This window comes from Chrysoperla carnea, chromosome 3, assembly GCF_905475395.1.
Source record: "Chrysoperla carnea chromosome 3, inChrCarn1.1, whole genome shotgun sequence".
Classification (NCBI taxonomy): Eukaryota; Metazoa; Arthropoda; class Insecta; order Neuroptera; family Chrysopidae; genus Chrysoperla; species Chrysoperla carnea.
Window position 1 is genome coordinate 93,761,033 of NC_058339.1, and position 25,487 is coordinate 93,786,519.

The 25,487-nt window shown below is 26.9% G+C and overlaps 1 protein-coding gene across 1 annotated transcript; it reads left to right on the plus strand.

The window, feature by feature from the left end:
• Window positions 1-10,265: 10,265 nt before the first annotated feature.
• LOC123296373 (facilitated trehalose transporter Tret1-2 homolog) lies at window positions 10,266-24,526 on the plus strand. The gene is made up of 6 exons (XM_044877835.1): window positions 10,266-10,451; window positions 12,080-12,450; window positions 22,300-22,508; window positions 22,586-22,852; window positions 23,024-23,815; window positions 24,416-24,526. Coding segments are annotated over exons 1-6 (1,752 nt in total). The 5' UTR covers window positions 10,266-10,449.
• The last annotated feature ends 961 nt before the right edge of the window (window positions 24,527-25,487 follow it).

Consider the following 25,487-nt stretch of genomic DNA (forward strand, 5'->3'; position numbering starts at 1 on the left):
ATAAATTTATTTTGTATTGATTACCAAACAATTATATTTTGATTGATGATGAGTTTTGAATACACACAAATCAATTCAATTCAATTCAAACAAATCAATTATTATTACCATTATCATATCAATCAATCAATCAACTTTTTAATATGAGTATAGGCAACACTATTTCTTTTATATACAAAGTGTTATTAAGAAAATCTATTAAAGCTCAATTTTTTTAAACTTTTATTAAATATATTAAATCATTTTTAGTGGTTCGTTTCTCCGTCTAAACTCAATATTATTACAACTGAATTTACTTTTTTTAATAAACCATTTTGAATTAATATTTGATATCGATATTGTAACAAAATAAATGGTAGCTGGTAGCAGATGTTAACTTTTAATATAATTAATTAATTTATTTGGAGTATATATAAAGTTACTCATAACATATACAATTACAATTCAAAGTTTATAAGTATCAAATTTAATTATCGTATTTTTCAAACTTTTCATTCAAATTGAAAATGTTAATATCAGAATATATGGTAACGTGTAGTGCCTTGACTTATTTGTTTGAAAAAAACATGCATAGTGTGTATAAATATCAGTGTTATACAAGCTATACACTTTCTCTTCCCATACTATACATAGATAGATAGACTAAGAAACGATTTGATATGAAATGGAATGGAAATTGATACGGATACCGTTACGGATATCGTTACGGATACGGATGTAGATTTAATGTTATAATAAAATATTATTATTTATATCTTTATTTTTATTTATCAAAACAATACGTTTACGATCAATTGTTAAAAACAATGTACAACAATCAAATCAAACCACTGTGAATAATATACATACATACATACCTACATACATACCTACGTACATCACAATATCAGACTATTATTGAATGAACAGACAAGACTGTTAAGTCTACAAAGAGTATGGTAAGGAAGTCTTTCAAGTTCTAATCATCTTTTTATTTTTCCAATAAAATACAGTAAAAAACTGCAAAATATTTCAAGTCATTTATCACATCATGGCAACCGTCCCTTACAAGTTAATTTCTTTTAACTAATCATTTCCATTTTGACTTTTTCAACGCCTCTAAATAGCACTCATACCATTGTAAATTCGACATACTTGCATCGTTTCAACGGCTCTTAACAATTCATGGAAGAGAGAGACATCATTTTTGTTATTAACAGTAACAAAATGATAATTTATTAATTTATAAGAAATTAATATAAACAAACTTTTCTTTAACATTAAAACTTATCTTTGAATCATCAAAAATTTTGATACGGATCACTTTCATAAAAATAAAAACTATGTAATAAATTTTCATTGAATTTATTCTATTTGTTAGGTTACGTTCTATAATGCTACCTTTCTTTGGTCCTTCGAGCCAAATATAAAAAAAAAAAATCATAAAAAAATTATTTTATATATATATTTTTTGTTTTTCAAACACAAAAGATATAAAAACACGGTTCAAACAAAATAATACACGAACAGACGAGCAGACGGACAGATGGATGGATGGATGGATGGATGGATGGACGGGCTGGTTACACGGTCACGCTAGAATATGATTGAAGTTGACCTAATTTTATCCAACACAAAACAATTGAAATTGCTTTTCAGTTTATCATTTATTGGCTTGCTTTAGGTGTTCGTTCGTGTTCATCCAGAAAGGGGGAGGCAGTGTGTGAGGGGGTGGGTGATAAGTTGTTAGGTACTTTTAAAGGTGAGGTGGTCACATGTGTAATTTTATAGCATACATCAGACACAATCTACCTACAATCCTTTTTTTCTTTAGAAAATAAAAAAAAATTTATATTTATAATATACACAATAAACTTTGATGTGTTTGTTGAAATGATTCTAGGTTTGTTCGAGATAGATATGGGTGAGAGAGGCCCCTCCGGTGGTCGCTGGTTGCTGATTTGATCAACCAATGATGGTTTTTCATCCATAACAATTCGTTTATGATCATTAATCCGAATCATTGAATTTAGTTTAGGGTTGTTCGTATTATACAATCACAAAATAAAGTAAAAAACCTTTAAAACAATTTAATAATGATTGGAACAAGTACAGCTAAATATTTATATTTACAATAAAATGGGATTGAATTTAAAATATGAGTTCATTGATACAAAATCAATGAAGTTAAATAAACAAAATCATTACTTTTATGAAAGAGATTAATTTTAGTTTGAAATCATGCACTTTATTGATGGAAAATAAAATTGTACTTAATTGGAATTATATAATCGTGTAAATAAAGTGAATCAATGAATTAAAAGTGATTCTGTAGTCATATCGGTGTTATAGTTTTTGAACTTTATTTTAGTACAAAACCACAATCAATTCATTCTTATTCATACTTAACAGTTTATTATTATTTTGATAGTATTTTAATTTAATTTTGAATTCAATTTATAAAATTTTAAATCATATTTATTATTTGATGCTTTTTATTTAATGTGTAAAAATAAAGAAAGCTAATCTAATAAGTTTGGTTTGAAAGTTCACATCAACTTGTAATAAACTATTAAAGTTTTGTTTTGTATTTCATTTTACATTAAACTCAAATAAATAAATAGAAAAATTATTTCTTTTTTTTGTGACAAGTTTTTTATACGCGGCTGTCAAATATTAAAAAGCTCATAAAAAACAAAATTTAGAATTCTTTTAATGTGAGTTAGTTTTCTTCAGTCGTTTACAGTAAAACATCTTTATTAAATTTGCATGACATTAAGATAAATTTTGCATAGAATTAATGAAGTTGCAGAGTTCGATGAAATACATCACGTTAAGTCTACTTTTTTAATAATTTAATAGTCAATTTCGATCCTTAAAAACTAAGAGATCGAAGTATGCTTAATTTAGAAAAATTTGTTGACAAAACATATCAAGGACAATAAAGATCATTCATTCGTCTGTGTTCATAACTTTTAAGACCATTGAAATTTTAAGATCAGAGAAAGTTAGTTTAAAGATCAAAATCAATTAAACTCCATAACGTTTGTTTAAGTTTTTATTTTATTTTTAGTTACAAAATGAGCTATTAATCATATTAGATTAAAATACATCACCCTGTATATATAGTTTGTATATAGAGGATATTTGATGTTTTATAACTGAATCTCGAACATAGTTAAATATTATAGTTAAGAAGTAGATGTACGGACGATTCATTACGATTTTATCAAGATTAACGTTAAAAGAATGTTGACGATTCAATTTAGAATGATGTATGTATGTGTTTAAAATTGTGAAGTGAAGTTGGTTTGCTTGTAAATAAAATCGATATTTTACAAAAGCTACCGTTGTTTAACATTACAACAACATACAATGTTTACATTGTTTACATTAGATTGTTGTTTTAAGTTAATAAAAATAAAATGTATAAGGAGGAATATAATATACATACATACATACATACATACATAACTGATCGTATCTGGTGCCTCAAGCTATTTAACAATCTCAAACATTTTATAAAATAAAAAAATAAATTTAAAAAATATAAAAACCCGACCACCATCCCATCTAATATTTAAAAAACTGACTATGGACCAGAGTTATTTATCAATATTTGTTTTGTGAACTTTTACTAACAATACAATCAATCTGAAGTGCTTGGAACCCAATTCTAGGTTACCAACGAACCAACCTTACTTACATACATAACGTTTAGTTAAATTTTATGATTTTTATGATTTTGTGGTTTTAATAAAAATATGAAAAAATCATAAAAAAATGACAACACTTAGTCTTCGAATTCATTACTTTTATTACACTCACTCACAACCACGAGTCAAGTCAACTCACAACTTTTTGTTATTTTAAATAATGAAAATACAGTTTGGTACAGTATGATCCAGAATGTGTGTGTTCTTAACCTTAACTTATATAGTTTTTGTATGAAACCTATCTTTCATTGATTAAGCTATCGGTAAAAGAGATTGGTTTCAAGAACAAATGAAAGTAATTTTATAAGGAACGACTTTCTTTTAAACATTTTACATTCTATTAAAACAATGCTTCTAGCACACATTGTACATGTATGTATACGTATTGTAACATTGTGCGTTTATAAACATAAAACATAAACATATAAAACATAATACATACATAATATTATATTTTAATAATAATAATAATAATTTTTAATATTTACAAATGGAAGGCGTTCTCCATTAAAATTCATTTTCTTTTATGAATTCTATTACTTTCATTTTTATTACATTACACACACTGTATATATAAATATAGGGTGGACCATTTTAATCTATTACAGCTAATAGTATATTCTTAACTCGCTTTTCCTTCGAAAGCTAGCGATTATATTTAATGATTTAAAAGGATAAATGACACCCTGTACTATATAATATTTTGAATAAAATTAAAATAAAGAGTAATGTTGAATGTAAGATGTGTTATAATGACCTAAATATTAAAATGATAATAAAAAGTGTAAAAATAATAAATATGTAATTCATTCATTCATTCATTACAAACAATATCATCTTAGTATTACATTGTTTGTAATGCGATCATCAAGATCGTAACTAGGACCATAAATATGAATAAATTAAGAAGAGAAGAGCGTTATAAAATTTATAAATTTACTATAAAAAAAGAGAAGTGTTGTGGGGCACCCGCTTGGAACTATTTGTTCAGCACATTCATTGGGCTTGATCAAGATATTTATTATAACACAACACTTAAATTTTCTTTGTTCTTACTTTAAAGTATCTCTGCTATGTTTAACTTCTTCTGATAATTCATAACTCGTTTTTTTGAATGAAGAAGATAAACTTCGGACAAAAAATATTAATCGATTTAGTTTCCTAGGTAATACATCGTTCTAGGATCCAGCAAATAAATTATAATGTACGATCAGGAACATAGTTTTAAAAATCGCGTCGCGATCTATCTTAATTTAGAAATTTTCGCGATTTTTATTATTTTGTGTGTTAAATTTCCTTGTCTATATAGATAGTTCCGTTTGTAATAAATGTTACATTTTTGTAACATTTATTACAAACGGATGTTCACTAACAAAGTAAACTAAGCCATTATCAACATCTCTCTTTTTAAAAAGCATCGCATTGCATATACATTGTATGTAAAGCACAAGTTGAAGCTTTTTTCTTTTTTTTTAACAACGCAAACAAAAAAATTACCCATCAATTTTAATGATACTTTTTTTATATAACAAAAAATATATACACAAAATTATACTGCACTAGATTTATAACTGCTACGGAAGAACGAATGTGCTACGAGTGTACTGGTTTAGTTGACGCATACAAATGGCTACGAATTACTTTATACTGACATTCACATCCACCCACATCACCTCACAAAAGTATGCCATCCTGTTCATATACCTATAATGTTGAAAGGTCCCTTCAAAAGTTTTTAGTTATTTTTATTATCTCTTTTTTAAAGATGAATCCAATTTTGTGAATAAAATTTTAGTAATTTATTTTTAAATCGAATAAAATAACAGAAAGGTGTATTTTAGGTAAATAGGTTATAGGTTCATGTAGGTAAATAGTTTGTAGATCACCAAGGTTTGTTTTTAGGTTTTTGTAGGTGTATTATATTTGATGTGAATTCATTTGAATATCAAATATATTCCATAATTTATACATTTTAATAATTTAAATTTTATAATATTTATATAACTTTATATACAGTGCGTTTATTTTAAAAGTATCCATCATTAATAACTCTTTACCTGATGCGATTAATGTTTTTAATGAAAACACGTCCATTTAGATATCGACGAGTAAATTTCAAAATGGTACCTACAAAATTTTGGATATTATGCCTTCACCACCACCCACCCTAATTATGAACTTTCAACCATCACAGTGTACAGTGTGTACTTACTCTATTTATAAAAATTAATTAAACTCTTAGTATTGATTTATATTCATCCTGTAGATAGAACATTCTATACTTGAATGTTCTTGTCTATTAACGCATGTTTAATTAATAAAAACTTGTAAAAATTGATCTAAATTTTAAAATTACCTTTAAAGCTAAAAAAATGTCTGTGAGTTTGTGAGTGTATTATGATGTATGTATATATTCTACATAGTTCTAAGTAATTCTAAGTAGATAGTTCTAGTTCTAGTTCTATTATATATACCTATGTATGTGTAGGTATATTAAATGTATTTCTTGGGACAAACTAATATAACTTATAAATTGAGAAATACAAATAGAATAGCAAATTATATATTATCATATCTACCTATCTATCTATCTACTACATATAGTTATATACAGGGTGTTTAGCTAAGGGTTGGTTACAAATGAAAAACTTTTTTATTATAAGGGTTACGAAATAAATTTATTCTTTATATAAAGTTCTACTTTCAAAAATATTAACATTCAGATATACACTTGGGACATCAAATATACAGATTGTTCACAAATTGAGAAAATTCGATAGGAATGATAATGGTTGTTTAGAAATGTTGACCATTGAGAACAGATAATAAGGGAAACGATTCAAGAAATGATTCCCGAGTGTATTTAAACAATTTTGTAAAAGAACAATAACTTAGATGGAACATGAAAGTGGATACGTTTAGGCAAAAACGTACTGAAGATAGACAATTTTGTATATGAGGCTTACTTTGCGAGCTAATCCTGTAGACCTACGTTCTGCAATCAATAACAGAACACCCTATATATACATACATTTACTTAATAGTTTCTTGGTGTTCATATAAACATAATGCACATAGATATGATATATAATTTTAAATATCTACGTGATTTAATTATATTTAGTTGTACAAGAACATTCATATATATTATATATCATATCACTACCAACAGACTTATACACTTATAAAATAGACTTCTATACTTAATATTAGTTATTTAATAAGATATATATATATATATATACTTACTTACAAAGTTATGATTATATAACGTAATATAACTTTATATACATATATATAAAACAATGCTATATAACGTAATGGAATGTATAAAACATAATATTATATAATATATGTTATATAATAAGTAATATAATAAATAATTATCATGAATATACAATGTGAATGTATTTGTATCTGGATTTGTATCTTATATGCTTTATATCTAATATATAAAATTCACGTGTCACAGTTTTCGTTGCCATACTCCTCCGAAACGGCTTGACCGATTTTGATGAAATTTTGTGTGCATATTGGGTAGGCCTGAGAATCGGCCAACATCTATTTTTCATCCCCCTAAATGTTAGGGGTAGTCCACCCCTAAATTTTTTTTTTTATTTTTTAGACAAAATTTTTAATTTCTCTTTTTTTATGATACAACATACAAAAATACATACAATCCTCAATTTTCACCCTTCTACGATCAACCCTTATTTTTTAATAGCCATTTTAGTAATTTAATCATTTTTCCTCTCCGGTCGAAAACTGATCAATCGTCATTTAATTAGTTATCCCCGCCAGATGTCTACAGGTGTCACTTCTGACCCAGTAAACAGCAAGGAGTAGGGATGAAAACGAAGCCGGTCCCCTTTCTTTCTTACTCCCTACACAGTTGTCGGCCATCATTATTGTTTATGCATCAGGATGGACTAGATGGTTAGCTAAGGATGGACTAACAAAAAATATTGTTCACGCTATAGCATTAAGAGATTGATATTGTTTAATAGTGTTACTGTCGTAATTGTTTAATTATTAATGATATATAATTTTAAGGAATAAATTATAATACCTTAAAAATAATGTTTGCCTTTTGTTATTTTTATATTCCCTCATCGTTCACAGCGCTTCATGCTTATTTCACGCATATACCACATTCTTACATACATACAATATACACATTCTAACATACATACATACTTACAATAAGTAAGCTATTTTTTGTCTACACTAGAAATTACTAGGAAATTATTTATATGGCAAAACAACGTTTGCCGGGTCAGCTAGTATTTTATGTAAATAAGTACCAATCAATACATTTAATATACTTTTAGATATATCAAATACAATTAAAAAAGTGAAAATAAACAATTGACTGATTGAAATACTCTGTATAGAAAATGTTCAATGTTCAGTGCTTCATTATTTTTTACAATTTGTGCAAGATTTTTACACCAACTCACCGCTTTATTAATTTTAATAATCGATCAATCATAATATTATTTATTAATTTTTCAACAGGTTCTCGTTTTTGTATTGTATAATAAATGTACAATATTATTATTTATAATAAAATTATATAAATGTCTTGTGTATTAGAGTTTAATTAAAGTCAGTTGGGTTTGAACGCAAGGCAATACAAGTGAAATAAAATTATTTTATATCCTATCTAAATGTAAGAACGAGCACAGAAATTAACCTAATTTTTCCCATTTATGCCAACGAAAAATTTCGCAATGTACGCACATAAAAATAATCAATATTTTAACATCAGGAACTTCAATCATGTCTAGGTTTGATGAAATATAAATATTTCAACACTCATCTACGAAATTTGTTGATTGTTGTTTTTAGCCATGGGTACAGAGTACCCACGGATTACTATAACTATAGAAGCAGAATTCCGCACAGGTCGAGCTAGTCCATATAATTATTTCAAATCATTTGTTCCTAGTAAATCCTATTTGTTTAACGTCATCAATATTTCAATTAATTTTTTGTTTTGGTGATACATAAAATATTCCTAGAATTAATTAATTTGATTTATGAGTTGAGATTTATAAAATTTAAACATTGAAAAACTTAAATAAAGGTTGAATAATAATAATTTAAGTATTTTAAGGTCCTTATTTAATAATGTCCTGCTATCGTAGCAGTTAAAATGATTTTGTTTTTAAATCTCAAGAACTTCTTAACCTTCATTATTTTCATACAACATAAATTAAATTAATTTGTATATATAATTAAATTGTAGATATTTAACCTTTACACTTAAATTTAATTCAACTAAATTAAACTAAACATACTTATTTAAATTATTTAACTAACTTAGTAAGTAGATATACAGGATGTCCTTGTTTTAAATTGCCATATGGTTGAAACTCGAAAAATAAGTTTTATCGATAAAAATTGATGGGTATATAGGCGCAAATCTAACGCAGGCATTAAACTTGATCTAGGTTTTCAATGCCAATTAAAAGCTCACACTACTCTATAATTGGTAGTTCTTAGATGATCACTTTATACTTTTTAGAAAGTTATTTTTGATTAAAAAAATAACATTTTTTGTTCGAAACATTTTTACACAAACCGTACAGTTGTTTTTGGAACTATGTTCCTTATCGCACGGAATTTAAATAACTAACGCAGCTCCTACGCTATGAATTTGATTGTCACATGGTTACGTGACGATTTCTACCAGTTGTTGGTTCCTCAAACTCTATTAAAACTAAATGTATAATGTAGTAATAATATTGTATGGTAACCTTTATAATAAATAAACATATTTAATATTTATTTATTAAAGTGTTAATGTTATTGTCAAGTTTAATTGAATATTAAAATGTTAATGTTAATATGTTAATGTTAATGTTAATATTATAGATATTTATTGTTTTTAAAAACTTAATACAACACAACCAACATAACACATCTCTCTATTTATTACATTCATTTTAGTGATGTGTCGAATGTTGAATTTTATACAATCGCGAATGCAATGTTTGTCGTTTGTTTTTTTAGTCGCAAGTACAAGGAAGCCATGGGTTACGGCGGCCACAGGAGTGGAATTCCTCACGAGTCGAGCTAGTACATTTAATTTTTCATTCATAATTCTTCGTCCATCGTATAAGCCCATTAAAAACAAATCATTAAAAGCAAAATTCAGTTTGTTTTTTAATTGCCCAACATTTCAATTTAACAGTGATTCAAATTTGAGTAAAGTACATATAAGGGAAGTTTTAGGTTATTTGGAATTTATGATACAAAATAATGATAATTTTTTGTCAAAAACATTCGCAAAACACTCGAATCGTTTTTTTGGGAATACAAATGCAAATGTTAAAAATTACGTGAATATTCGCAAATGCGAATGCGAATATTCGTGGCATCACTAAGTGATTCATCCATTATATTCATTGATTCACAGAATTATTTACTATTAAATGCAGTCAAACACGCAGCCAAGCATTGTGATCAAATAAGAACAAAACTTAAAACAATATATTTGTATTATAAGATCAATTATTATTATTATATTTATTAAATCACTGGTGTTTGTATTTGTTCTTAAATCACTATCATAGCTATCTTACAAGCAGCACTATTACTGGTCACTGTCACAGTCACTATCTATACATTGGTGACAATCAATTCAATATTATAAGTAGTAACAATCAGAATCAGTGTAACATAACGCGAATCAAATATTGATTGATTATTATAAGTGATTTATTTTATTTTATTGTGCGTTTTAAAAATGTAAGTTCAATTTAAATTTATTATTTTATTAAAATAATGTAAAATATAACTTGAATTGAGAACTGTTGACTAATAGCCTTCTTCAATATTGTAATATTACTTCTACTTGCTAACAGTTACTATATTTATCTATCTCTATACCATACCAGCATTGTAGTAAACGCTATATATTTCTTGTCGTGTATATGAAGAGATATATTTAATATCACTTGATTCAAATCAGGTATAAAAAGTTAATTTTACAAATATTAGTTGATTTAATAAAAATTCTGTACTCAACTAAAAAAACCCGCTCACTTTGCTAGGCAATTTCAACTTTAAAAACAAAGACTACCGTGTCTTTTGTTCATAATTTTATGGATTTTAAGTTTTTAGTACGAAACTCTTAATTTTTTTGAAAATAAAGTAATTAGCTCATGATATTTGCTGATAATGTAACTTTCTATAAGTGAAATAATATTTAAAATCAGTTAAGTATTTAATTCAAAAATCACTGATATCAACTTCGATGCAAATCATACCCAAAATAACTTTCTACCCCTTTTTAAACTCGTTAAGCGATGAGTTTCAATAAAATACGAAACATGTTTTCGATCAATGAATGTTTCTGCAAAATTTGAATTATATTGGACTAAAATCGGCAAATCCTTTCTTATCGAATATTTACTTCATTAAAAGAACACATCCTAAAAGTTTCAGGTTTCTACGATCAGCGATTAAGGCTGTGCGTTGATTCGTCAGTCAGTCAGTCAATCAATAGTTCAGAACAAAGCATTTTATATGTATAGATATGGAGTATTTTTGAGAACTAACACATTAATTTTCCAGTCAAAATAGTTTGATTTCTCTTAGTTATAATTTTTTTTTTTTTTTTTTGGTAATGACTTAATAAAACATTTTCAATAGAACTAACTAGAGATAGAATCTTTGCTTCTCATAACAAATCCCTTTAATCTTTACTTGTAATAATATAATTATTATTTCTATCATAAAATGAAAAAAAACTCTAACTACTTAGTTTTTTCAATAAAATTTACTTTTAATTTCATTTATTTGAATGTAAATGTATATTTATTATAAATAATTATGTAAAACAAATTAATAAATCAATAATAATAATGTTTTTGTATAATAAGAGAGTGGGTTACAGCCACAAATATGATTTGTATTGCAAATAAAATGTGACTAAACTTGTTTTTTAAAATAAATAAATATATTGGTCAAGTTTATATACCATCAACATGACATACCTAAATGACTATTATAAATTTATTAATATCTGACCTAGGTCATTTATTATTTTTTAACAAATCTATCCATGATCTGTCAACATGATCGTTGTCCTCTTCTTACGACCTACACAATCACCTAGTCTAGTAGGTATTTATTTAAAACAACTTAAGACGATGCATGCTATTATCAACGCTTTTGCGAAAAAAAAAACGAAAGCTTGAATTTGTTATTTAAGTAAAGAACCTAAATAAAATTATGTAATATAAAATGTATACTAGCGTTTCATTTAATTTGAAAAAGTTAAAATTTCATCATAGTTTTGAGTATAAATATGACACTGTGATGTGTATAATATAAAATTTATAGATATTTAATAATAATTTGTGATTTTTTAGGAATTGTAATCATGAATATAATGAGACAACAATACCATTAAATTCAAACAATACAACAAATTTACAAAAACAACATTATTGTACAAATAACACATTAGATGAACACATAGATCATCCAAAGTATTGTTGTTGTTCTAAGAGTGCTGGAGATGTAACAGGATCTATTAGTGGTGTTACAGCACAATGTTTAATTACATTATCAATAATATTAGCAATTACATCATGTGCATTACCAATTGGTTATTCAGCAATATTATTACCACAATTAGAAATGGAACGATTAGAACAACTCGAAGCCACAACTGGAACTGGAACTGAAAGTACTAATAGTACTTTGTTTAACATAACGGATAATATGGGTTCATGGATTGGTAAGTTTATTATTTTGTCAATTATTACATATTAGCCTAGCAAAATAAAGGTTTTTCTTCTTAAAAAATCCAAGTGAAGGATTATTAGCGAATTGTCGAAAGAAATGGAGCTATTGCTTTTGTACTAATGGTGATGTTACGTTCAAGCCCTCAATTTCCCATCTAGTTTAAAATGAGTTACCAGAAATCATACAAATATAAAAGTATATTAAAGTCATGAATGTTGCTTGTACATGTATGGACTACTTTAAGAAGCGTAACATAACGTAATTGTAGCCATTGTGATAAGTTTAATGTGTATAGTGAAGTATAAAATTAAAATTTAGGTTGTTTAGTTGATGGATGGTCCTTATTTATACATGTCTTTAGTCTTTAGTGCCCCATTATTAAGTAAGTAGGCATAGTCATCCATCAATTTAAATAATAACTTGTTTCAATTAAAATAAAATATCAAATGACTGACTGACTGGTACAACCAAATCTTGCATTACATGACCATTTGTTATTATTTTAGTTTTAAATTTGGCAATAAAATTAGGTCAGTTGCCAATTTGATTTTATTGATTCTGATCTAAATTAAATTTATTTAGGTACCTATCTATCTATAAGTATGTGTATAATATCCTGTATTTACATCCATCCATCCACCCACTAAAATATTATCCATTTAATTTTGTAGATGTAAATCATTAAAATATTCATTTATTTCAATAAATGTTCATAAAAATAAATCCAATTTGATTTATTTCAATCAAATTCATTAAAATATCATTTTATGGATACTTATTTAAAAGATAACTTGCATTAACTTTTTTTTTTTTTATCACAAATTCATATATAAATAAATAAATGGAAGAATAATTTATCTAAAGTATGTTTAAGTAATTTTTTTTAAATTAATAATTCCATTTTGTTGTTAATTATTACTAAATAAGAGTTATATTTTTGAATAAAAAAAAAAATCGGTAGTGACGCATTTTACATACGGTGAAGCTAACTGTGAGCCAATCAGAATCACGCTTAATGTCATTTTACAGCATGTTTCTATGGAAAATTACGTCTAATTAGACAAACCATTCATCATTCTGCTAAAACGATGTGTTGACGTCACTGGCGTTTGAATTTATAGTTTAGAAAAACCATTCTCAAGTATAAAATTACCTGAAAATAAATTTTAAAAAAATTGGTAATTATTTAATGATTTATTTTTAATCTACCAAAAATCATTAATTAGTCAGAGTCGAATGTTTTTAATTTTTAGTTACAATATTTCTGATTTTGTTTGCCTGTCTATTTTAATTAATAGCTAGTTATCCGTCCATCGGATCAAAAAATGGAAAAGGACTTTTCGTTTTAGAATTTTATTTTCTACCTGATGCAACAAAAGCGTGCGGTACTTTTAGGACACACTGTATAATACAAATGAATGAAGTTCATTACTCCCAATATAATATAATTAATAAGTGGGTTCTTGATTCAGTACCTACCACCTAATTTGATTAAAATCATAGATATACTATAAATAGATAAATAGATAGATAATAAGTAGCTAGCAGTTATTAATAACAGTGTACCTACCTACACTGTTATTAATTATTTGAGGGTGAATTAAATACAATAATGCAATCTAATTTAATTTAATTTAAATAATAATATTAATAATAAATTAAATATTAGTTAGTTAGTCACTATAATACAATCACAGTCACTATACAATAATCACTGTATATAGTCACTCACTTCACTTCATTTCCTGATTACATAATTAATATTGACATACACACAGTATTTATACAGGGTGTTTAAATTATTTAATTCAGAATTTGATTTTAGAACTCAATTTTCAAAAAGATATTGTCAGTATCGTGGTATTAATAAACTTTATCAACTATCAGTGGCGTAGCGAGCTTAACTCACGCCAGGAACACAATACCTTATACCTTAGCGCTCCCCCTCCCCCCTCCTATTTGAAATTAATAAATAAATAAAAGAAAATAGATAGCTAGTTATGCATCAAAAAGTTTAAAAAGTTTAATTTTAGAATCTTAACAATTTTTATCAAAAAATTACCAGTTATGTACATGTTATTTAAACATCCTGTATATATAAAATAAATAAAGTAGATTGATTGTGATTTAGATGTGACAAGGATTACAAATAGGAAGGACCAGATCAACATAGACAGACTTAAGTATGGCTGGCTACCAACTGTCTGTCATGTCTGATGTTCTAATGTCAATGACATTTGATTTAAAATGGCTTTATCAACCAAAGTGTTGTAGAGTCACACTAAGTCTGATAGCTATTTTATATAAAATTTACTAACGTCATTCTATCAAAGTCTAACAAACTCAAATAAATATCAACAAAAGTACATCAACCTTAGGTTACTCACTCCCTGGTACTCTCTGTATCTTTTAGTTCTATAAACTTAGTAATATTGTTCAGAGATTATACTAAGATTGAAATGAGCATCGAACTTAATCCACAGTCCAAAGTATTGAACTGTTTAAAGCTGTTTTATTTATGTTTCATATCGAGTCGTAATTTGCTCAAATCACGCGAGTAAAGATTACCGAAAGGTTGACGGGAGTGCTGACGGCTTGAATATGAGAACCTATGGTTTCTATTCATGTATGTTGTCACTTCCTTCGTAAGAAATAAATTTATACAAGTATAATAAATGAAACGGAAATTTGAATTTTATTAATTTTAATATGATTAACAAGAAAAATATAAATTTTCCACATGATATTTTGGCTATATTGGACCAATTTGATTCGTTCTATATCTATTTTGTTCGATTGGTACCTAATCATTTGTTTGTTTGTAAGTTGACAGTTGTTAAATTAACAGTTCATTTGTACAATGACCGATTACACTTAATAGTAAAGTACTTTCTAAATGTATATATGTTACTATCAAAGTTTTTAACCTTCCAAAAACCTTGTTATTTTATTATTAAAATTAACCAATGTTTATATAAAACCAATGTTTACTTAAATATTAACTTAAATTCAAACTTGATTTGATTGCAATTTTTATTGGTATAGAAAATTAAAATTCATAAAATTGTAAAATAAAGTTTGTTAAGATTATGTATTTTGCTTGTAACATATATATTGAACCGATAACCTACCTACATTGAACCGATTGTATGGTTGGTTGTCTATATCTGTACACGTGTGTACGTGTGCACGTGTACAGATATATGTGTCATACGTGTAATGTACGTGCAGTGTATCAATGTGTGTACGTGACACTTACATCATTAATGGAACAGTTACAGTTATTTACAGTTACACATCCTGATAGCTATTAGCTAGCTACAGTTAATAATGTAAAAAGCTTTGTGATGTACACACTTCTGTTAGATATCAGATCAATAACTTTCTAATTCACTGTTTAATAACATGATTTTTTGAATATTTTATAGACGAAATTGCTAGTTTTTTCAAAAAAGCTCGCAATGGTAAACAGTAAGAAATGCATGGCGTTTATTACAATGCTGATATTTGATAATACTCTAAATAATATTGCTGTAAGATCCATAATTATGGTGTTATTTACGTTACTATATGATATCATAACAGTAGTGCCACTTACATTAGTACATAGTAAGTTCAACTTTACAGTATAGTCTTGAGTCCTATACTACATTGCTAATGTCGCAGTGCTACTTGTTTTTCCCACTTGTAAACGCTATGTTTGTTGTCACACTGCTCATCGCTATATAAGTCTTAACCTGTTTTGTTAATTTAATAACTATTGCTAGGTATGTCATTAGTAGCATCAGTGATATTACAGTGTTAAATAGAACTTTTCGGCAGAAGTGGGGCTGTCACACTTACTGGCATAGGCTCCTGTACCCTCTGAAAAAGACTCGAATAAAATTTTTGCGCGCAGTTTATTGATCTAGAATCAAATTGAATGCAGATAGTGTCCTTCCATTTTTTTGATAATTTCCTATTTTCTGGATAAAGATAATGACTTTCTATTACTGGTAGTGAGTTAGATAGGAAATTGATTGGAATGATGAAAGTTTTTCAACAAATTAGTACTTGAGTCAAAGTTATTAGGTACCTTTTACTTGTACTTGTACTTGTGCTTCTAACACTGAATACAAACTTGAATGTTTCAATCAATAATACTTACTGGATCAATTCCAACTCCAGGTTTGTAATGTAAGGAAATCGTTTTCATGTGAGTGTGTTCACACATGAATATCAAACCAACTTTATGTATTAAATGAACCAAATAAGTTACTATTTATAGACCGTGTGCTCATACATAATCACCCTGAATATACACGGTGCACCATTTCAATTTATTATGGCTTATATCTTTATTATAATAATTAATTTTGATCCTAAAAGGTAGAGAAATCGTTAGCTTTAATCTGATGTCAGAACATTCTGTTCCTCACCAAATTCTACAACTTTTGTTAAAGTTATTGATTAATTGCAAAACAATCTATTAGCCATAATAAATTAAAATGGTCCACTCTGTATGTCCTTTACAAAATACATTGGGGAATTTTGTTTTTTTTGGTAGGAAAGTTTTATGATAATGGATGGGATGGAAGTAACAAAATAAATAAAGATCTTTGAATAATATTTGAATATTTTAAGATTTTGTTGAAAGGAATTTATATAAAAATGTAATAAGCATAAAAATGTCAATACAGGATCAATTTAAGGATATAACTTGATATATGAACGTTCTTAACGAATCAACAACACCACTCACTCTTCATACGTTCATACATATGAACGTTCTATAACATATGAACGTATGAACGTTTGAACGTTTGAACGCATTTATGTAACGTAATAAGCTTATACAAATATTTTACATTTTTTTATTTATTTATTTTATTATATTCAAAGAAAATTTATTAAAAATACTATTTGACACAAACATGAGAACAGATTCTATTGCATTACCTAACTGTGTACAAGAATACTAAAAATATTATTATACCAGCTCGTACATACCCTGTACCCGTGGTTAAAAACAGCAAACAACAAAGAAATTTCGTAGAAAAGTGGTGGAAAAAGCAAAAATTCTTAAATTATTATTCGGAGAACATGTTTTAAAACATGTTTGCCTAATAAACTTATTATTTAAATTTATGATATTTTAGATATTTTTATAGCATTTTAAATACATTCACGTCATAAAAATTGCCTACTTTACAATATTTTTAGAGCATTTTCTTACATTTACTTACTAGTTGACTAATCACGTGACAGCCGAACCTGTTTAATAATATTTATAGTCATTCAGTATCTACGTAGTAATGGATTCCATTTTGTATTTTATTTTTTATATAAAATTTATATGTAAAATATTTTTTAGCTACGCAAGTAAACTTTTTTTATTTGACTTTTGTGCGCAATAATAAAAGAAAGCATGAAAGCTGAAAGTTATTAAAATCTGTGTCAGATGGAACCTTCTTTACCAGTACCTCAAAATTAAATTAGCTTTTGTAAGGTTTGTAAGTTTTATACTTTAGTAGACTACTGGTTTTTTTGGAATAATTTTGTTTTTATTACATAAAGAAACTTTTTCTAAAACGGTATAAACATAATTATCAGACCTGAAATACACACTATAACATCTTAACATGAGACAAATTACAAGCACTCGTATTAAATTGATATAAAATTCTGTACTTATTTATTCATTTTAAAATCATATTTTCCAATATTTATTTCTTAATTTACTTCCAAGTTGATGAAAAAGCTAAATTTCAAAAAAACTTTCTGGTAAAGATTATCAAGTTTTGTTTTTAAATCTTGTAAATGTTTTCTTAATCAATGTTAGCTTCTTTTATAAAGTTAAAAATTTAAAACATATTTTAAATATTTAACGAAATTATTAAATAACTAATTTAATTCAAATTATAATAATTATATAGTATGATCTTAAATTATTTACATATACATAATATTGATAATATTATATTATAAAGAGTGTTACGGAACAAATTGTCAATAATCAATCTTAACTTTACAAATTGTTTAAGATAGAACAAAATCACAAAAACAAAGAAAAAAGTCAATATTTATTGCCTTGTCAAAAGTCAACACGATGTACAAAGTTTCTGGTCTCTGAAGACCTGAATTGTAACAACGTTTTAGAACTGATATTCTTAATCTCAAAATAGTTGTTTGAGGATACCCCATCACCCAATGGTTGATTATTGCTCACCTATTCACGTACATCCTGTATGTGTATGGTCCAATGTGGTTTTAATATTATAGTCTGGTAGCTAGTTGGTGGTTTCTGTGGTTGTTATAATTAACATTCTATATAATATAATTAAACCTCAAGATGGACTGCCTGTGTTTGGATAATTTTAGTCAAATGAAGCACCATATGCTTCCTGTCATACATAATATAGTCGACTTTCGATAATTTGATACCTGTTAATTTTTGAATCTCTCGATAATTTAAAATTTGATAGTCCTCCCTTTAAATTCATGTACCTACTCCCTGTAGGTACCTTCTACAATGAAGACAATTTAAAAAGTAAACATAATTTATAACAAGCAGCTCTGCTACGTCTGCTGTTTCCATCATTTAATATTTTTACATAATTTTATATAATATTTGCATTTTATTATCTGAATTGGTTCAATAGATAAAAAACAATCACCCAACTAATCTAGGTATACATAAAATATATAACAGTTGAAGATATTACATGCAAGATGGCTCTTAATATCTGTTATGAAATGATTTTGAAACTTTTTTTATTGGTATATATAGTCTTACAAATTGGCAAATTTTCAGTTACAAAAGATGATAAGGAAAGAATGATGACGCTTAAATTTCTAGTAGAAATCCATCATTACTTTAGTTGTCTTAAATTAAACCGTTATGTAGCACTAATTAAGGATGTATGAGCAAGGTAGTGATCATCAGAACAGACAATAAATAGCTTCTATATTATTAGTTTATGATTATTAACTATAATATTGGTACAGCATCCTAAATAATATGATTTTACATAAGTACCAACTTTTATTTTGAATGATTAAATCCACATGATGGTGAACACTATACATATACATAGTGTACGTGCAAATAATTATGTTATGATAATTTTTTTTCATCGCATCCAGAAATTATGTCAAAAATATTTTAAAATCTTTATACAAACTTATTTAAATAAGGAAAAAATCATTATAAAAAACTTATATGGGATAGCGGTGTTGGCACCATAGTAAAGTATTTTTACCATAAAAAACAGTAATATTGTTTTTCGATTCATGGAACACTTTTTTAATGGAATCATCCTAAATGATGTAAAGCTTATTTTAATAAATCAAATAAATATAATTGATAGACTAAATAATTAATATTATTTTATGTTTTAAATCAATATCATGTCAAAATTAAATTGATCCAACAATTTATTATTTGCAATTATAAAAATACAAGTTACCAACATTTATATCAGCTTCACAAGTATTTTACAATCATTTATTTTATTAAATTGTTTAAAATCTAATATATGTGTACTGATTTATTGATCAGTAGTATACACCAGGTCTGTAATCAAATGTGGGCTTTCAGTCGACCTTCCGATTGTTATTTTTAACACAGTACTTATTAACATAGTAATTGTACAAAAATAAATCGATGAATGAGCTTCAAAAAAGTTTTCATCATGAAGAAAATTTATCACAGATTCTGTTTATGGAAAAAACAAAACAAAACATTACCTTACGGCGATTTCCAAAAAGAAAACATAAAAAAAACTTTGATTTTTGACGCTCTTACGATATTTTTATAGCATTTTATTACATTTACGTTATACAAGTTGCCTAGTTGATTAGTCATGTGACAGCCGAACCACTTTAAATCCTTAAATTTTGTTTATAGTTTAAAGCTTGCTTGCGGATACCAAAGATACGCTCCTGAATGACACACTCATATTACACTTATATAACACTGCATTAAGATTTATTATCAAATGTATAAGTATTTATTTGATGTAATATTATCAAAAATAAAATAAAATAAAGGATCCTTGAATGTAGAATACAGGACTCAGGACCCAGGATAAAGAACAAACGCAATAACATATACAAGATTTATTTGAAGACATAATTTATTACAACACATTTTATTACTTGCTTCTAGTATCTCTTATTCTTCTTAAAATGTAATCTTTATAAAATCTTGTAATGTTTTTTATTACAATTTATTTATTTTTTTAAATGTTCTTCAATCATTATTATTATTTGATTTCTTTTAGTTTTTATGTTCTTCACTTTAAATCTTCTAAATCCTTCTACATTTATTTCAAAAAGAGATCACTTCTATTAATTCTAGGCCATCATTTATTATTTATACGAATTTGTTCTAAAGCTCCAAATCCAATTGAACTTTAATCAGTTATTTATTAAATTATGTTCTCAAATATTTTATCTGTAATAACTTGTACATTTAAACTTTTGTTCAATCTCTAATGGTTTACAAAATGGATACTTTTTCATTTGATTGAAAGAGCAAACAAATTCCATTTTAAAATCGCATATCTCGGTCTATTTTGAAGTTAAAAACTTTAAGAAAACGAAAATGAGCAGAAATACTTCAATTAGAAGTTTTAATTGAATTTTTTTATTTGGTGCATAGTTTTTTTGCATATTTGATAATGATTGAATAATTCTTGACCCTAGACTACATTAATTTATGTTTTAAGTTGTAGAACCTTGAATTGAAGTCATATTTGAATGTTATGTCCATGAATACAACACAACACAACACAATCATACTTAAATATGACCTCTTATACTTAAAATTAAATCAACTTTAAGTACGTTACTTACAAGTACTAAGCTACGTTATAAGCTACCTACGCTTGCATTGGATCAGAAACAACCTTCATTAGGTTTGCATTTCATTCATAAATATTGTAAACAGTGTGTTTTAGTGATGTAACGAATGTTCAATTTATTACATTTGCAAATGTTAACTTTCAAATGAATCGCTCACAAATTCTAATGGATTATTTGAATTAATCCTAATATATTATTTCTCCAACAGGGTAGTCATGCGTTACGGTAGTCACAGGAGCGGAATCTCGCGAGGTTCGAGACACACCAACATTCAAATTTTACAGGGATTAAAAAGTAATCTAAAAATATGAGAGTAAAATACTTATTAGTGAAATTTGGGGTTATTTTGTAATTAATGATACAAAATGAAAAATACAAAATGCGAATGCGAATATTCGTAGCATCACTAGATGTACCTCTGTAGTATGGTTGTAAATATAATGTAGATAGGTGCAGATAATTTAAATATTGTAAACAAAAACAAACAAAAGGCAATGATAATGATAATGATAATGATAATCAAACATCATAAAACATTAAGATGATCTAGTAATTTGATAATAAGATAAATCTTTAAATTTAAACATCCAATTCTACCAACGTAACCATCATAAACATTTAAATTTAGGTCAAGAACATAAAAATTATCATATTATCATATTATCAATCAATCAATGTGTTTACATTTATTATTATTACATGATGTAGCATTAGCGTGAGCGTTTTTATTACTAGAACTGTGTGTTTAGTAAGCATTACGTAGCAAGCCCATCACAAGTTTACTTATTTACTTTATTTGTACTTCCCTCCCCTCTTTATTAATATTTTCCGTTTTTTATCAACATCACTACTACGCATTTTACTTAACAACATCTATGGGTGATTCCATGAAAAAATGTTGTAGTAGTGAATTCGATGTGAAGATCAAATATTCAAGGTCTCGTCACGTCTTATCCCATTTCGATTTCATATATTTTGATTATTCTGTTTACAGCAAGTATTCATTCGACTGCCACACCAATTGGTGCATTCTTAAGCGGCTTCGTGATGGATCGATTTGGTAGAAAGCGTGCTGTACAAATATCTATGATGCCATTAATAGTTGGTTGGATTCTGATAGCGTTTTCCCAGAATATAATAATGATGTTATGTGGACGATTCACAGCTGGATTATCAATTGGATTTGCTGCGGCTCCATCACAGGTACCGACTACCACAACCTACCTACTGATACGCGCTGTAACTTTTAACTTACAATTTAATTGAATTTGGTGATTTAGGTGATTATTGGTGAAATGTCAGAACCACATTTACGTGGTATCTTCTCCACTACCCCAATTGTAGGCTATGCGCTGGGTGTTTTATTAGTGTATGCCATGGGCTCATCCTTCCATTGGCGAACGGTGGCTGCATTAAGTACCATCTTACCAACTTTAACGATTATATCTTTCATGTTCCTACCAGACACTCCAACATGGCTAATACGAAATGGACGAATAGCTGAAGGAACAAAGGCATTGTATTGGTTAAGGAAAAACAATCTTAAGGTAATGAAAGCTTTCTTTCCTGCCATTGCTATTATATTAATTATTAATCCCATTATTTTCCAAAATCTCCTTTTTTGCGCATACAAAGGTAGTTTTGTTGTACCCAAAACTTCACCTAAAACTTGTCGGGACTATATGTATAATTTGTATATTTATTTGCCCTATTTGTAGGCTCACAAAGAACTGCATCAGCTCATGACCAAGATCAGCGATGAACAGAATGAGAACAATAATCATGAAAAGGTTGCAACAGGTTCTACAGATGGCTCCAAAACCATCTCGCACATAATTAAGCCTCATGTATTGAAACCATTAATCATTTTAATAGTTTTTGCATTCTTACAAATTTTCTCTGGCACTTACGTATTAATATTTCATGCGGTGGTCATTGTTAAACAAATGGGTAATTTTGAAATGGATAGTTTTTCGATAGCGATTTTAACAGCAGTGATTCGATTGATTTGTACTACAATCTCAATATTTTTAATTGCTGTGATTGGTCGTCGTCCGTTAGCGTTAATATCCTCAATTAGCGGGGGTGTTTGTGCATTCTTGTTAGGTTTATTTTTAATAATTCGTTCGAATTCGGAGTCATTTAATTCGTTTGACGTATGCATTACAATTCTTTTGCTAATAATTTACGTGGCTGGTAACACTGTAGGTATAATGCCGATGTTTGGTACGTTAATAAGTGAACTAAGTCCAGCTAAAGCGCGTGGTTTAATTGGTGGTTTTATATTTAGTATAAATAATATTGGTTTATTTGTATTTATTAAATTCTTCCCGTGGGTGCGTACGATTTTAACAATTCCAGGTATTTTTATATTATTTGGTAGTTCTTCACTGTTAGGTGCCATATTTATTTATCTAGTTTTGCCAGAAACCAAGAATCGTAGTTTAATTGAAATAGAAGACTATTTTCGTAATAATAAATTCTTATGGATCCATAGACATAAAAGTTTTGTAAATCATGATAAAAATAATATTTAAAAGTTTATTTTTTGTTTTTGTAAAAGTGATAATTTAATTATTTATTTTTAGATTTTATTTTTTACCTTTTAGTATTATTTTAGTATTAACTACTTATTGATTAAAGAATGTGATTGTAATTTTTGAATTTGAATTTTAATGTGTAAATTCAAAATAACCGAATTAAAATTATTACCTTGTCTATCAAAATATGAAAGGACTCTCAGAAAAATCGTTGGCTTTAAATTTTTTATCAGACACTCAATCACACATTAGATGAAGGTATCTAGACAAATTTTTGGCGACCGAAAATGATGGATAAATAACTTCAAAGCTCGCCGAAAAGATTTTTAGCATGAATAATTATTGGAAAAACATTTGCTAGAGTAATATTATATAAGATAAGTTGACTTTGTTTGTTCATAATTATTAATAATTAATAATTAATAATTAATAATTAATAATTAATAATTAATAATTAATAATTAATAATTAATAAATTTATTGATTATGTATTTGTTTTTTTGTATATTTATATTTGTATTTGTATACTCTTTATAAAAATATAAAATCATCATTTTTATTTATATAAAGTTGTGGCCAGACACGAAACCGAACACCATACAATCAACGAGAATAGACAATAGGGATTTTGAAAACATCTCAAAAGGGAAACGAAAACGTCCAACAAAAAAATGTTCGTAAAAGATCGTATAATGTCATAATGTTAATTAATATATACAGTGTATACTATTCAATTGACATTATTACGTCACAACGATGTTTCGTTTAGTGTTTGCCTTCGTGTCTGACCGTACCTTTAACTATGAATGTTTGTATTATTTTTAACATATCCAGCTCAGCCCACCACTCCAATCCAATCCATTCCCATTCCCATTCATTTTCTTTTTATCTTTTATCTGATATTTGTTTTATTTAAATCCATTGATCATTTATTTTATCAATAATTATTATTTAATTAATTAAAAGTTATAAAGTTACATCATTTGTAGGCTTTAGGCTTTATGCTTTCATAATTAGCTGCTCACAGATAATGTTAACATTTTTATATTTTAAATAAACCCCTATTTTTAACCCCCGAATTAATAAAAAAGGGGTGCTATAAGTTTGGCATCGTAGCGATTGAACGGGTGAGCCAATTTTGATTTTTTTTGTTTCTTATGAAAGAATTGTTGTAAGTAATTTGTAAGGGTTTTAGCTTATTTTTGGTAATTTATTTTGAGGATCCAAATCATAATATTTCCTTAATTGGGTAGAAAGTTCCTAAATCTTAGATTTTTTTTAACCTACTTATTGTGTAAAAATTAAAAAGATTTAAAAAACATTTTAATCAAGTTTGAAAACAATGTAATTAAGTCAAGACAATGGAATTTTACTTGTCTGATGGGTAAATTACATCACACCAACACCAACACCCACCCTCATCACATAAACCCCCTTGTTAATTATTATCTGCTTGCAGGTGTAAACTAAATAGAATTTTTAATTAAGCCTTTTGTTTTATTTTTTAAAATGAACATGAAAATTATTATAAATTAGAAAATGGTTTACAAAATGAATGAAAATTACAATTGCTTTCTTAAATATACTTATTTACTTTCTTTTAACATTCTTTAAGGATTATACAGGAGCGTTATGACTGTGG